Source organism: Rhinoraja longicauda, chromosome 8 (genome assembly GCF_053455715.1).
Source record: "Rhinoraja longicauda isolate Sanriku21f chromosome 8, sRhiLon1.1, whole genome shotgun sequence".
NCBI lineage: Eukaryota > Metazoa > Chordata > Chondrichthyes > Rajiformes > Arhynchobatidae > Rhinoraja > Rhinoraja longicauda.
This window is the reverse complement of record NC_135960.1, coordinates 65260765-65277450: the sequence shown is the minus strand read 5'-3', so window position 1 is coordinate 65277450 and position 16686 is coordinate 65260765. Positions and strand designations below refer to the sequence as shown.

The window sequence follows — 16686 nt, the reverse complement described above, 5'->3', positions numbered from 1 at the left end:
ATCAAAGTTTCACAAGGAAGGAAGCAACATCACTCCTGTCAATGACAGCGTTTCACAGACGGCAGCAGCTGTGAGACTCTGCTCTTTAAAGGCAGGTCCCAATGGTAACTTCTCAGACCCTTTTCATTACTGTGTGCTCTTCACATGATTTCACTGATAAATATCAGACAGTTTTGGAAACTTGTTTACTCCGCATTAAATTCACAAGCTTCTATTGGAACCATATTCAAAGAGCATTTAATGCATGCCAGAGGACAAAAGAAGGGTCTCGACCTGAAATGTCATCCATCCATGTACTCCGGGGATGCTGCCTGAACTACTCCAGCACTTTGCGACCTTTTGTGTATTAAGCAGCATCTGCATTTCTTTGTTTCTACATTTAATACGTTCATATTCCCAACCCACCTCTTCTAAATGGAATTTCAATTCTTCCTTCCCGCTGCTGTGAGACTGCACAACCAGCGCTATTCCCAGCAGACCAGTCAACAGACCAGTTAACCGTAACAGTAAAAAAACCACAGTAAATTATGACAATTATCCTTATCTTTATTTTTATTTATAATGAACGACTCTCTTATAATGAATGACACTTTGCTGCTGTAACACTGCAAATTTCCCCGGTGTGGGGCAAATAAAGAAATATATTAATATAATTATTAAGACTGACCATTTAGTGTTAAATCGGGAAATCAATGTGGTTGTGTTGGATTTCTAAGGCGAGGTACTGCCTATTTGTTGATATAGCCATATGCTTGTTTCAAGGCCTTCCCATTCAGTATGGTTAAAAAATCCCCTCAGTTTTGAAGTAGATTCAAAGAGAATGATTTCCTATTTCTAACTCGCCAAATAATGAACCTGCTCCTCGACACTGCCCAAGGGAACAAAATAACAAGGAACATCATTGATTTGCTGTTACCTGAACTATACCGTAACATCAGTTAATTGGAAATGTGCTTGAAAGATAGCATTTATTGGTATTGCCTGTTAAACCTGCGTTTGGTATGCTTGCCTTTATAAATCAGAGCATCGAGTATAGAAGTTGGGATGTAATGTTAAAATTGTACAGGGCATTGGTGAGGCCGAGTCTGGAGTATGGTGTGCAGTTCTGGTCGCCAAATTATAGGAAGGATGTCGACAAAATGGAGAGGGTACAGAGGAGATTTACTAGAATGTTGCCTGGGTTTCAGCACTTAGGCTACAGAGAGAGGTTGAACAGGTTGGGTCTTTATTCTTTGGAGCGTAGAAGGTTGAGGGGGGACTTGATAGAGGTTTTTTAAATTTTGAGAGGGACGGACAGAGTTGACGTGGGTAGGCTTTTCCCTTTGAGAGTGGGGAAGATTCCAACAAGGGGACATAGCTTCAGAATTGAGGGACAAAGGTTTAGGGGTAACATGAGGGGGAACTTCTTTACTCAGAGGGTGGTGGCTGTATGGAATGGGCTTCCGGTGGAAGTGGTGGAGGCTGGCTCGATTTTATTATTTAAGAGTAAATTGGATAGGTATATGGATAGGAGGGGATTAGAGGGTTATGGTCTGAGTGCAGGTAGATGAGACTAGGTCAGGGAGAATGGTCGGCGTGGACTGGTAGGGCCGGACAGGCCTGTTTCCATGCTGTAGTTGTTATATGTTATATTATTATATGTTATAAATAGCCATGCATTCCAAAGGTGAAGTAAAAACAATATTGTACTGAAAATTGGAATATATATTTAGATGTTATTATACTTACCAGTAGTGTTATCTGTAGTTTGATCGATATACAGAGAACAATAACTGAATAAAAATCAAAGAAACTCAAAAGATTAAACCAATTTCTATTGAATAGAGTAAAATTTGTATTCTGTGAATGACTCAGAGCCAGGATATATCAACAACTGGCTGACCCGGTGTACTGAAAATCACAAAGTACTTGCTTCCCTGATTTTGACCAGTTTCTTCAAGAAACAATTGTTGTTTCCCTTGTGAATGGCATGTAGGTATTGCTTGGCCTATAAAAGCTCCTTTCAGAACATAAAAAAGAACCATTAAGGCGAGACATGTTTATCTCATGCCAGTAGGTTATAACAAATACAATCCTTAGACTGTATCTTTTAATAGAAATGATGAAGTAAACGGGAGACAACTATTGCGAAACTATAGAGAAACCGACTTAGTAGATATATTTTATCTAATCTTTCCATTCTACAGTTTTCCACCATTAACCACTGCATGTTAACTTGATGTTGTACACCCATTTGTATATACTGGTGCACATCAGAACAAAAAAAAGTGGAACTGATATCTGACAAACTTTATTTTCTGTATAGAAAAAAACTTTTATCTTTCCGGATAATCAGGATGGGGGAGGGGGGAATGATGTCCATTATTGCTGATTGTCTGCTATAACCGAGTAAGGTATTATCATTGTATAAGTAGTAGAAATAAACAACTGCAGTTGCTGTTTGATACACAGAAAGGGCACAAAGTGCTAGAGTAACACAGCTGGTCAGACAGCATCTCTGGAGAATAAGGACAGGTGACGTTTCAGGTTGAGACCCCTCTTCAGACCTTCGGTCCCGAACTGGGCCAGGAATCCAGGTGAGTTGACGGCCCTGGCCTGCTAACGGCCGGGGAGAGGCGGAGTTAATGGTCGCTGCCCGCAGGACGGAGTGGAAGTAAGGGTCAGTGGTGCGATTGGCATGGGTAGCTGTCGGTAGATCTGTCCGCTATAACTAAAATGATTTCAATGAAGTGACTTTACTTGCAATCCCCCCCCCCCCCCCCCCCTCCCATTTTTCTATCATATCTTTCTTGTGGCATGTGTAATGAGGATGAATTTTCTTTGCAGCATAAACATTATCCTCTTTATCTCTCCTTTCTGTGGGCACACAATAATACTCATGTCAATCCTAGACAGCACAATAGGTGCAGGAGTAGGCCATTCGGCCCATCGAACCATTCAATGTAATCATGGCTGATCATTCACAATCAGTACCCTGTTCCTGCCCTCTCCCCATACCCCTTGACTCCACTATCATTAGGAGCTCTATCTAACTCTCTCTTGAAAGCATCCAAAGAATTGGCCTCCACTGCCTTCTGAGGCAGAGAATTCCACAGATTTATAACTGAGTGAAAAAGTTTTTCCTCATCTCCGTTCTAAATGACCTACCCCTTATTCTTAAACTGTGGCCCCTGGTTCTGGACTCCCCCAACATTGGGAACATGTTTCCTGCCTCTAACGTGTCCAATCCCTTAATAATATTATGTTTCAATAAAATCCCCTCTCATCCTTCTAAATTCCAGTGTATACAAGCCCAGTCGCTCCAGTCTTTCAACATATGACACAAACTTATCCAGAAATGCATGGCATAGAAAAGAAGCTATACAGCTGATCGCATGGATTATTTCATACCATTGTGGGTCAAACAAATAACTGATGTGCATTGTCATTTGCTACTTTAGTGCATAATTCAAAGATCCAGGATGTCTTAATCATTCTGGGAATGTGTCATTCTACTGACTGACAATTGTCCACTTGTTCAATAGACAATAGGTGCAGGAGGAGGCCATTTGGCCCTTCGAGCCATCACCGCCATTCAATGTAATCATGGCTGATCATTCTCAATCAGTACCCCGTTCAAAACAAAATGATGTCAAAGTAACAAATATATTTGAAACCATTCTGCTCAAAGATGGAATATTGCAAGCTGCCTTTTTAAGGGTTATCCAGAAATTCGTTGAATTAATGACATTTTAAAATTCTTAGTTAAGAGGAAAATTCCAAGATATGGTCAATACCGAAAGGGATTGGTAAAAAAGGCTCTTGACTTTTCTAAGAAGTTCCCTGTAATGAAATGCTCAAGTTGCATAGTTATCTTTCCTCAGAATGTCCATTCTGGATATCTCTATGAGCCATGTTGTTTAAACTTAGTAGTAGCTTGGATAAGGGATAGTAAATATGAAGGCTAGGATCAAACTGGTTATTATTGACAGACAAATTTCACCGAAGTTCTGAAAGGAAGATATTAACTGATTGTTGATTATGGATCAGAGCCACTGGATCAGTAACATGTTCTCTATATAGTGACTATCTTCACTCTCCACTCTCATTCCTCATGCATGGTATTAAGCCCAAACATTGGCACAGATGCTGCTCGATCTGCTGAGTTCCTCTAACAGTTTTCTTTTTTCAGGAGGTAACAAAGGTGACCAATCAGTCTGGATGAATTTTAGTAAGGCATTTGATAAAGTCCCCATAGTCGGCTAATCTAGAAGATAAATGTAGATCGGTTGGTGAGTCCATTTTCAGATGACACCCAACTGCTGGAGTTGAGGACTGTGAGGAAGGTTGCCAAAGTATACATGACATCTAAATGAGCTACAGAAATGAGCAGAGAAATGGCAGATGGAGTTTAATCCGAGCAAGTGTGAGGTCTTGCACCTTGGAAGGTCAAACGCAAGGGGGAAATGTATAGGTAATGGCATGACTCTTATTGGCACTGATGTTCAGAGAGATCTTGGGGTCCAAGACCGTAACTCCCTGAACTGAGTGGTAAAGAAGGCATATGGTATGCTTGCCTTCATTGGTCGAGGAATTGAGCACAAGAATCATAAGGTTATGGTGCAGCTTTATAGGGCATCGGTTGGCCACATTTAGAATATTGTATGTAATTCCTGGACACCCCAACACAGGATGGATGTGTACCAGAATGATGCCAGGATTAGAGGGTATTAGCTACAAGGTTGGACAGACTTACATTGCTTTCTCAGGAATTTCGAAGAGGCCTAATAAAAGTATATACAATTATGAGAGGCATAAATAGGGCAGGCATTCAGAACCTATTTTCAGGATGGAAATATCAAATACTCGAATATCTCGCTTTAAGGTCAGAGGCAAAGCTGAAATCCACTCGCTGGAGAGAAGGCAGGTACAGGTTACTGAGCTGGATGATCAGCCATGATCATATTGAATGGTGGTGCAGGCTCGAAGGGCCGAATGGCCTACTCCTGCACCTATTTTCTATGTTTCTAAGTTACACAAAGGGCGGTGGGTGCCTCGAATGCACTGCAGGGATGGTGGTGAAGGTAGACACGACCGATATTTTAGAGTTTTTTTGATAGGCACATGGAATTGTGATGAATGGAGGCATATGGATTATGTGCAGGCACATACGAGATAGTCCTGGCATCATGTTCAGGACAGATATTGTAGACAAAGGACCGAAACCTGTTCTACGTTCCATAAATATCCAAATCTAGGTACTGTTTGACTGAACAACCTGCAGGTGATGTCGTTGTCACGACTTTCCTCCTTACACAATCACCTAACATTGATGTTTTCTACTTATTGATCTGTTCACCCGCTGCTCCAATCCTTGATGATTTTGAACATTTCCATCAAATTATCTCGCAACCTCCACATTCTGGGGAAATACCATCTTCTCCAGTCTGCATCTAACTGGAGTCGTTCATTCCTTATCTAATTCTATTTGTTTTTTCGTGTCCTCTCGAAGCCCTTTCTTCCTTCTGAAGCTGTGATAGTAATAAAAATGGCTGCGATACTTCAGCGGAGGAATCACCAAAGAAGCTTAAGTCAAAGTTATTTGATTTTCCCATCCTGGTATCAATTAATACAGCTAAGAATCCCATCTATTTTATAACTGCCCTCTCAAATTATCCGGCCCGCTCACAGTTTGTACAACACGTTCCAGGTATTTCGGATCCAGCGCTTGTGAAGTTTGCATTGCTTTGTTAAAGCTAAACCATCAGCCAAATTATATATGGGTGTGGGAAGGAACTGCCGAAGAAACGTCACCCATTCCTTCTCTCCGGAGATACTGCCTGTCCCGCTGAGTCACGCCAGCATTTTGTCCCAAATTATATACTTTCACGCTTGCCTTAGTTGATGTTCAACTGCTTTGGGACTTTACAATTCATTAGCCCATGTCCTCCCGAAGTTTGTAAACCCGTCTTGTGTCATTTGCACCTTTTGAACTTGTAGCTCACGTGTCCAGGTGCAGGCCATGAAAGTGGATGAGGGGAACTGGCAATTATCTTCTGCTGCTTCGGCTAATATAAAATGTTTGGCATTATTCTCCAACTTCTTCCCTTCGCCAATGTTGTGTCCACGTCGCTCCTGGCCCATTGTCCCCAAGGCCGACAAATCTGTCCCACGGTGCAGGAAAGTCCACAATCGCAGACGCCAGTAGATATCAAGGTGTTATTTTGTTTCGAGCACGTTATTAATTGAAGGGAATTTTAAAAAGGAATGGTGGGAACGTCTCAGGTGATTCACAGCTCCGGCAAGATCTGTGAAGAGATTGAGAATTGGCGATTTCTTCATCCAGAGGATCCTGAGGATGTTCAGCTTTTGTTTAATATTTCTCGCAGGAATTTAGAAGACTGAGGGGGGATCCTATAGAAACATATAAAATTCTTAAGGGGTTGGAGAGGCTAGATGCGGGAAGATTGTTCCCGATGTTGGGGAAGTCCAGAACCAGGGGTCACAGCTTAAGGATAAGGGGGAAGTCCTTTAGGACCGAGATGAAAAAACATTTCTTCACACAGAGAGTGGTGAGTCTGTGGAATTCTCTGCCACAGAAGGTAGTTGAGGCCAGTTCATTGTCTATATTTAAGAGGGAGTTAGATGTGGCCCTTGTGGCTAAAGGGATCAGGGGGTATGGAGAGAAGGCAGGTACAGGGTACTTAGTTGGATGATCAGCCATGATCATATTGAATGGCGGTGCAGGCTCGAAGGGCCGAATGGCCTACTCCTGCACCTATTTTCTATGTTTCTATGTTTCCGGTATCCACACTCCTCCGGTTTTGTATTACTCGAGGCAGATGTGCGGGGGAGACGCCGCCGTTTCGTGTGCTGAGTCAAGTCAAGTCAAGTCAATTTTATTTGTATAGCACATTTAAAAACAACCCACGTTGACCAAAGTGCTGTACATCTGATTAGGTACAAAGGAAAAAAAATGAAACATACAGTAGCACGCAAACAGTTCACAGCGCCTCCTCAATGAGCCTCAGACGCTAGGGAGTAGAAATAGGTTTTGAGCCTGGACTTAAAGGAGTCGATGGAGGGGGCAGTTCTGATGGGGAGAGGGATGCTGTTCCACAGTCTAGGAGCTGCAACCGCAAAAGCACGGTCTGTGCTTTGGCTGGGGTCTCCCTGGCATGTTGGGCGATAGTGGGTACAGGCCTTGCGCCGCTGCTGAGAGCAGAGTTACCGCTGTTCTGCTCGCCTGTAATCATAAACTTTCTGCAAATTTGCAGCCCGCAGCTTGAACCGTGGGCTGGAGCAACGGGAAAGACCCGAGTAAACACAGCAAGCAGACCGTGGTTCTGGATTTGGCGCCTCGGACATTTTCATTGCCAGGATTCTGGAGTTCGGGCTACTAATTGTGTGCCGGTTCTTGCCACGTCGCGGTTCCAAACTGAGAACAGGGAACATATCAGATAATAACGGCACCTCGCCCGGAACGGACACGTCTTGCTGGCTCGGGAACCGGTCGGTTGCAGTGTTTATTTGTTGGAAACAGTTGTTTGGTGAAGCCGAGTGCTTTACTCGTTCATGCATTTTCTTCGAAGACCTTTTCTGCTGCAGTTTAGTTCATAAGCACAAGTTCATAAATTCTAGGAGCAGAATAAGGCCATTCGGCCCATCAAGTCTACTCCGCCATTGAATCATGGCTGATCTATCTCTCCCTCCTAACCCCATTCTCCTGCCTTCTCCCCATAACCTCTGACACCCTAAAAAACAAAGGTCTGTCAATCTCTGCCTTGAAAATATCCATTGGCTTGGCCTCCGAAATCCGGGAGTGTCGTTTCTCTATAACGACGCCGCTTTGTTTGGCTCGGAGCAGGCGCTGCCCCTGGTGCTGAAGAAATCAGAAAGTATCTGCAGAATGTCCCGGAGAAACCACCTTGTCAAGCACTCAAAGTTTCTGCATCCATTCACATATTACACATCAGGATAGACTATTTCCCCCCTTTTCTATATGACAGATATGTATTTTTTTCTGCCCAATTTCAGTTTCCAAATCATTTTGTAGGCAAAAACATCAAGTTAGCTTTATCGGCCAGGGCATGCTTTCCTTCTCAGAATGAGCGACCAGTAAACTCGTGGATATTAGAACAGCGTCTTCCCTTGGTGTTCCGCCACCGACATTGCCAAGGTTTTTGGCAAAATGACCGGCGGAATTAATGTTTGCAGCAGTCAAACTAGAAGGGTCTCAGTGGAGTCCGCGTGTTCCATGAGTGGTATTGGACAAATACAACGATGCAGAGGCGACGTTTAAAATTAATAGTCGCTGGAGGTTATCATTATCTGCCACATTTGGGAGAGGGAACATCGTCCAAAACAATATTGTCCCACCTAAACTCGAGTTCTCACATTGTAAAGTCGGAATGCGTTAACTTTTCTCCTGAGCTCCGAGTCGGGTAACCTGGCATTTGTAGCTTTCGTAATCCCTGGAGCCATTTCCATCTCTGGCCCTGACAATACAGAGCAACTCAGTCAGTGGAGATGAGAAGGAAAGGGAAAGCCCATGAGCTTAATGCTTGTACTGGAAAATAAATAAGCTTTTCACTGAGGAAACATAGCCTTGTAATGAAACGAGAGGATAAATGTCTCCTCTTGCTGTAACAGGTTCATTTACCTCCTTAATATTTCCAATACTCCTAGCGATTTGGGAAGGCTCTTGGTGCAGGTGAGATCATCCAAATGTAGTTATCTCCGTACCTCATGCCCACGATTAAGGACGTAACCTGTTAATTAGCTTTCATCAGAGTACATAGGAAATTTTAATTGGAAATTGACAATAGACATTAGGTGCAGGAGGAAGCCATTCGGCCCTTCGAGCCAGCACCGCCATTCAATGTGATCATGGCTGATCATCCACGATCAGTACCCCGTTCCTGCCTTCTCCCCATACCCCCTGACCCCGTTATCCTTAAGAGCTCTATCTAGCTCTCTCTTGAATGCATTCATTGGATCCTTTGTGAGCCCACGCAGAGTGCCCCGATGTTTAATTTTAACAGGGTCATCCTGAAACGATGTGCGGAGTAGTTTCTCGCCTGGTTACGAACATTCTTGACAAATGCCTGGGCGTGCCTCGGGTTCCCAGCTTTGCCTCGAAGCCACTCACAATTTTGTCCATTAGAATTGGAGATGACACTGAACTGGCGATGTGCAGTTGGGAAAACGTTTCTCTCGGGACCTACTCCGTGTCAATAATCCATATGCACGAAGAAAGTGTCTGCACGGATGATTTCCGGTCGAGGTCCAAGAAAAATCTGAACTAAGAAAGTCTGAGTCAGTAATTCAAGCCAAACTACAGAAATAAAGACAAGGAAATGCAGATGCTGGTTTAACCAAAGATAGACAAAAAGTGCTGGATTTATTCAGCGGGTCAGGCAGCATCTCTGGAGGACATGGAAATGCGACGGTTCGGGTCTTGGCCCTTCTTCAGCCACCTATCCATCCATCTTCTTCTTCTTTCGTGTCCATCATCTATGTTTCAAATGTTACATCACTGTCGCCGTCCGTCCTGAAAAGGGCGCAAGTTTCCGGCGACAATCAGTGGGAGCCATCACTTGTACAATAGATGATGGTGGTAACAGAATGAGCTCAGGACACTTCCAGTTTCCAGCCCAGCGACGTGGACGCTTCTGCTATGGGGCCCCACCTATCCATGTTCCCCAGGGATGCTACCAGACCCACGGAGTTACTCCAGCACTTTGTGTATTTCTCAGGTAAAGGCATGGGTGAGTCTCAGAAGATTGCTGACTTTTTGATGGCTGGTGGAAGTAGATAGTCCGATCTGATCGCTGTGTCTTAAGGAAGCCTAGGGAGATCTGCTCTCTGCACGTGTCAAACGGCAGGCAAAACACACCAGGGACCTGACGGATATCTGTTTGTATACCTTACATTCATTTGTTCCATATCTATCTATATCACCGTCTAAATCTCTCGTTTCCCTTTCCCCTGACGCTAGTCTGAAGAAGGGTCTCGACCCGAAACGTCACCCATTCCTTCTCTCCAGAGATGCTGCCTGTCCCGCTGAGTTACTCCAGCATTTTGTGTCTATCTTCACATCAGGGACGTGGTTGGCAACCCTCTACCAACTGGTCTTTCCCTCTACATTTTTCGAAGCACAAAGTTTAATTCCACGGCCTGGTTACATTTTGCTTTGGTGCAGTTGCGAGATTGGCTTGGACGACAAACTGAGGAACTGTCGAATATACTGAAGGGCGCTCCCCTTGTGAAGCCAACCCAACTTCCAAAGTTTCAACCCCCAGCCCCCCACCCCAGATTACAACAGCCCCACTTCGCCCGGGCACCTCGGAGTTACCACTCGTGATCCGAATAACTCATTTAGTCATGGATCTCCTGAGATTTCAAAATAGTGTAAAATCGTTATAGAAAAATAATTTTGCGATCGCCAAGAAGGAAGAACTTTGGGTCTTGGCCTCGCAGTTAATAGGTTGGAAACACAACTATTTTTAGCGCTAAAAGCGGATCAAAATTGAAATATCAATACCTTGGCACACACTGCTAACGTCACTGACACCCACACAACCCACCACAGATATAAAACAGAATTGACTGCAAGGCGAAAGCATTTCCAAACCGCACAACAGCGAGCGCCACTCACTCAAGTTTATTTTTGATGCCAACAGCGTGTGTGAGTATGGAGAAATTGTTGCCATTTTTGTTTGGTCACCAATTTTGTTTGATGTTTGTGTGAAATAATTCTCCTGGTTTTCTTTCCAGCAACACCATGCTGAAAGCGCAGGTTTTTACTTTCTGTCTCACCCTCTTCCTCGTGACTTTGGTCCATACAATCCCCCTGGAGTCTAAGGATGCTTGGAAATCTTTGGAAAACCCAAGGAACAGGGAGTTGGTAAGATAAGATATAAGAAAATAACTACAGATGCTGGTACAAATCGAAGGTATTTCGTCACAAAATGCTGGAGTAACTCAGCAGGTCAGGCAGCATCTCAGGAGAGAAGGAATGGGCGACGTTTCGGGTCTCCCGAGATGCTGCCTGACCTGCTGAGTTACTCCAGCATTTTGTGAAGAAATACCTGGGAGTTGGTAAGAGTTCAGTGTTAAGTTAGTTCTGTCAACACAAAACACTTGGAGCCAGATATCCCAAGACGAACATTTAAAAAAAAAAAGTTTCATTATAACATTTTGGGGGTATATTTACACATTGGCCGGGGAAAATACTTTTTCTTGAATTGTTTGTAAGGTAATTTTATTGTTCGCCAATGTAAAGATTTAGTTTGGAATATCTATGATCCTCTGTGTGGATTACAATGGATGTAACTTTTGTTATCTCGTTTGACACACACACACACACACACACACACACACACACACACACACACAGCCAAACCCGCGTTCAGTTTTATAGCTGCAAATAAATAGTTAGTTTGTACGATTTTGAAACGTCGCCTGATAAAGCGCCTGGCATAAAACGAGAAAACTAGATGCTAGGAGCTGCAGATTTATTGATTGATCCTCGGTCCCTGTGGTATAATTTACCAGTCCAGCCGCTGCTGCTGTTCGTCTTACGCGACGGCGGAACTAGAAAGTTTTAAGTCTGAGATCTTTTATTGATATTTATTATTTTGTCGAGATAGGCGGGTGAGCGGCAGGCTTGCTAAACATGCGAATATCACATAAATACAGTGTCCACGTAGCCTTGATTGTAAGGACGATGCTACTCGTCCTTTGCCTTCTGTGAACGTGTCACCAGTCTCCTTCACTAGTATAGGAGCAAAGAAGTCCTTCTGCAGTTGTACAGGGCCCTAGTGAGACCGCACCTGGAGTAATGTGTGCAGTTTTGGTCTCCAAATTTGAGGAAGGATATTCTTGCAATTGAGGGCGTGCAGCGTAGGTTTACTAGGTTAATTCCCGGAATGGCGGGACTGTCATATGTTGAAAGACTGGAGCGACTAGGCTTGTATACACTGGAATTTAGAAGGATGAAAGGAGATCTTATCGAAACGTATAAGATTATTAAGGGGTTGGACACGTTAGAGGCAGGAAACATGTTCCCAATGTTGGGGGAGTCCAGAACAAGGGGCCACAGTTTAAGAATAAGGGGTGGGCCATTTAGAACGGAGATGAGGAAAACCTTTTTCAGTCAGAGAGTTGTGAATCTGTGGAATTCTCTGCCTCAGAAGGCAGTGGAGGCCAATTCTCTGAATGCATTCAAGAGAGAGCTGGATAGAGCTCATAAGGATAGCGGAGTCAGGGGGTATGGGGAGAAGGCAGGAACGGGGTACTGATTGAGAATGATCAGCCATGATCACATTGAATGGTGGTGCTGGCTCGAAGGGCCGAATGGCCTCCTCCTGCACCTATTGTCTATTGTCTATTGTCTATTAACAACTGTGCCATACACGGGTCTGGGCTGCTGCAGGTGATCGTAACGTGGCAGGATTTCACCATCTCTTAATAAAACGAGAGGGTCTCAAGACTAGTTCTCACGGGATGTGGTTGAAGTCACCGCGTTTCATTCCATTTCACCCTGACAGTTTGCATTTTGATGCGTCCGATTTATCCGCATGCAACAATCCCACCGACCACTATTTCAATAGTCGTTTATTTGTCACCTACACATAAATGTGCAGTGAAATGAAAAAATACCCGCAGTTCAACAATAAGACCAATAAGAATAATCAATAAAAATGCAATAACACACAATCATAAACTCACACCAAACAAAAATAAACATCCATCACAGTGAGTCTCCTCTCCTCACTGTGTGATCTATGCAGACAGTGTAGGCACTTCATAGTGTGATCTATGTAGGCAGTGAATGTGGACACTCCATACTCGAGGGACATGTGTTAATTGTCTTTAAGCCGGACCTTTTTCTCTTCTTCTCCCACAGTTTTTCCGGACGCTTCAAGCTTATTTCTCTGGGCGAGGGCTTGACGTTGGGAAGTTCTCCACGTTTTTCAGAATGGACAACAAGCGACCACCTGCGGCGGCGGCCTCCCGTTACCCGAACCACATCACCTCTGCCTTTTCAGACTACGAAGGACAAAAAGATTCCTTTGCCGCTTTCTTGAAAGGATGACTCCAGCGAGACCGATGCTCTGAACAGTCGCCTGGAATCAATAACGACCAACTCCATGAAGGCGCCTTCCTTTAAGTGTTCACTTCACACAGTCCACTGTTTGTGTCGACTTTTTCTTTTGCTGATGCCCTTTCCACGGAATCGCCTCCCACGTTTTTCATGTAGCACCCACTGGGGTCTCAGTTTGCCAAAGGATGTTGCTAACTTTATGTTTAGATGGCATTTTGCTTTCACCTGAAACCTTTCATTCTCTTTCAACCAGTCGTCTGTGGTGCAAAGTTTGACCAACCTGGTGTTTCACGGCAATGAGGGCCAGGTTTGGAATTTGCCACCTGCCGTGAAATAAGCCAGGGTGAAATAAATGAATGTGATCAATCATATGTGATTATTTGTCGTTCTTCCTGCGCCGGCTGTTTTATCTTGAACAGAAACCAGGTGAAAAACGGTTGGTGGCAATTTTAATGATATCGCGACTTGGCGACATCATATCAGAAGTTTCAGACAAGTAGGTGGAGTGAGGACCGGTGTCAGAATGTTTTGCAGTTAAAAAGAAAATGCCTCTGGATGGAAGAGTGGCGCAGCGGTAGAGTTGCTGCTTTACAGCGCCAGAGACCCGGGTTGTGAATCTGTGGAATTCTCTGCCACATAAGGCAGTGGAGGCCAATTCACTGGATGATTTCAAGAGTTAGATTGAGCTCTGAGAGCTAACGGAATCAAGGGATATGGGGAAAAAGCAGGAACAGGGTACTGATTTGGGATGATCAGCCATGATCATATTGAATGGCGGTGCTGACTCGAAGGGCCGAATGGCCTACTCCTGCACCTATTGTCTATGTTTCCATATTCTATCCTGACGACGGGCGTTGTCTGTACGGAGTTTGTACGTTCTCCACGTGGGTTTTCACTACGTGCTCCGGTTTCCTCCCACACTCCAAAGACGCACAGGTTTGTAGGCTAATTGGCTTGGTATAAATGTAAATTGTCCCTGGTATGTGTAAAATGCTGTTCGTGTGTGGGTTGTAGGTTGTAGGGTTGTGTGGGGTTGTAGGTTAATTGGCCGTTGTACAATTGCCTGCACAAAGTGGAGAAACATTAAGGTTGTCTTTCTGGCATCAGCAGTTGGCGATGAATAGATTTAGAGAGGTTAAGAGGCTAGAGGGATGGGACCAGATGGGTCAGAAATTCTGGAGAGAGGTAAATAGTGGCAGTCTCAGGTGAAGACTCCTGACCAAAGAGTTGGACACAGAGGTGACAGAGGCAGATGAAGAGTTCAACTTCATTTCAGGCTCAGTAGCTGGCAAAGTACAGGGGCAAAGCTGAGGCCTCCGGATGGCACAGTGCTGCAGCAGTAGAGTTGCCGTCTTACAGTGCCAGAGTCCCAGGTTCGATCCTGGCTACGGGTGCTGTCTGTATGGTGTTTGTGCATTCTCCCTGTGAGCACGTGGGTTTTCTCTGAGTGCTCTGATTTCCTCCCGCATTCTAAGACGTGCAGGATGATAGGTTATTGAAACTTGTTAATTGGCTTCTGTAAATTGTCCCCAGTGCGTAGGATAGAACTCGTGTCAGGTGATCGATGGTCGCCGCGGACCCGGTGGGCTGAAGGGTCTGTTTCCATGCAGTATCTCTAAATTAAACGAAACTAAAGGATGGTGAGGGATAATCATTCGGGATCTTAGATGGGTAGCAGAGAAAGAATGGTAAAAACACAGCAGGGGAAAAATGGGGGAAGAGATTGGGAGGTAGAGGAGAAAGATCCAGAGTTGTTTTGGTGATCAAGAACGGATGACATCTGTGATCTTTGACACCTGAAAGGGAGAAGGTAACCTGTTGCAGGACTGAATGTGACAGAGAACAAAGTAGAACTGCAGGTCTCCAACAACATTGTGATTGAGTTAGTCAGTGTTCTTGCAGGGGTCAAGGGCACACATTTGCCAATGTATAGCATTAAGCATGGATCTCAGGATACAGTCTACGACCTACGATGTAATTGTACTGTTCAGAGAAGAGGGGGAATCCTCCAGTGCCCTGTCCTTGGTGTAGTTGACCTGACAATGAATTCCATTACTCCTTATGGGCACTTGTTGGATGTAGATTGGATCCTCATTTCTATCAACTGTGATTACATTTCAAATATCTAATTTGAAGATATTAGATAAGTAAGGTCCTTTTTGAATGTCTTAACTTTGGGAATTAATTCTATAAAAATGTAATTTCATCACCCCTCCGGATCTCTGGGCTGTTAGGGTCAAGTACAGCCCTAACCCACATGGTAAAAAAACACATATAGTTTAGAGATACAGTATGGAAGCAGGCCCTTCGGCCCACCGAGTCCACACTGACCATTGATCTCCCTTGTCTGAAGAAGGGTCTCGACCCGAAACGCCACCCATTCCTTCTCTCCAGAGATGCTGCCTTACCCGCTGAATTACTCCAGCATTTTGTGTCTATCTTCGGTGTAAACCAGCATCTGTAGTTCTTTCATACACAAGTTCTATGTTATCCCACTTTCCAATCCATTCCCAACATTTGGAGCAAGTTTCAATGGCCAATTAACCTGTACCAACCAGCACGTTTTTTGGGATATGGGAGGAAACTGGAGCACTCCAAGGAAACCCACACGGTCACAGGGAGAACATGCAAACTCCACATAGACACGAGGTCAGGATTGAACCCGGATCTCTGGCGCTGTGAGGCAGCAACTCTACCAGCTCCACTACTGTGCCACCCTACGGAAAAATAATAATGAATGGTACAAATGTCTTTATTCCACCCACAAATTTTGGGTACTCTGTTCACAGGTTGTGAAAAACAAATTACTTTATTGGTGCTAACATTTAACATTTACACTTTAAGTTTACTAATTTTGAACAGAAGGCACAGTGAATTATATATTTTTTAAAACACATAAACGTGGATATTTTAAAGCAGCTAAACAACAATCAAATTTTAAGTTTACTAATTTTGAACGGAAGGCACAGTGAATGATATAAAAAAATACATCAATGTGGATTTTCATAAGCAGCTAATCAACAATCACAAGATTATTTTGCACATTTCTCTCGGCAATAGCAGTTTATAACAGCCCGCGAGTGAAGCAGCACTAGGGGGTGGGGGGTTTACAGGAGTGGGTGTACCTGGGGTGGGGGGTTTGCAGGAGTGGATGTACCTGGGGTTGGGGGTTTGCAGGAGTGGGTGTACCTGGGGTGGGGGGTTTGCAGGAGTGGATGTACCTGGGGTGGGGGGTTTGCAGGAGTGGATGTACCTGGGGTTGGGGGTTTGCAGGAGTGGGTGCACCTGGGGTGGGGGGTTTGCAGGAGTGGGTGCACCTGGGGAGGGGGGTTTGCAGGAGTGGGTGTACCTGGGGTGGGGGGTTTGCAGGAGTGGATGTACCTGGGGTTGGGGGTTTGCAGGAGTGGGTGTACCTGGGATGGGGGGTTTGCAGGGGTGGGTGTACCTGGGATGGGGGGTTTGCAGGAGTGGATGTACCTGGGGTGGGGGGGGGGGATTACTTGCTGTCACTTTGGTGCAGGAGGAGGAGGAGGAGCGGAACCATATCTGGGGCAGACTGTTGCACCGGGCCCAGTTACAGCAGCGGACCCGCCCGC

General features: G+C 44.6%; 1 protein-coding gene across 1 annotated transcript; it reads left to right on the top strand.

Moving 5' to 3' along the window:
* The first annotated feature begins 10622 nt into the window (after positions 1-10622).
* Positions 10623-13248, top strand: c16h2orf66 (chromosome 16 C2orf66 homolog). The gene is made up of 3 exons (XM_078404141.1): positions 10623-10669; positions 10759-10888; positions 12893-13248. The coding sequence occupies exons 2-3, from the start codon at positions 10766-10768 to the stop codon at positions 13079-13081; spliced, it is 312 nt and encodes a 103-aa protein (XP_078260267.1). The 5' UTR covers positions 10623-10669; positions 10759-10765; the 3' UTR covers positions 13082-13248.
* The last annotated feature ends 3438 nt before the right edge of the window (positions 13249-16686 follow it).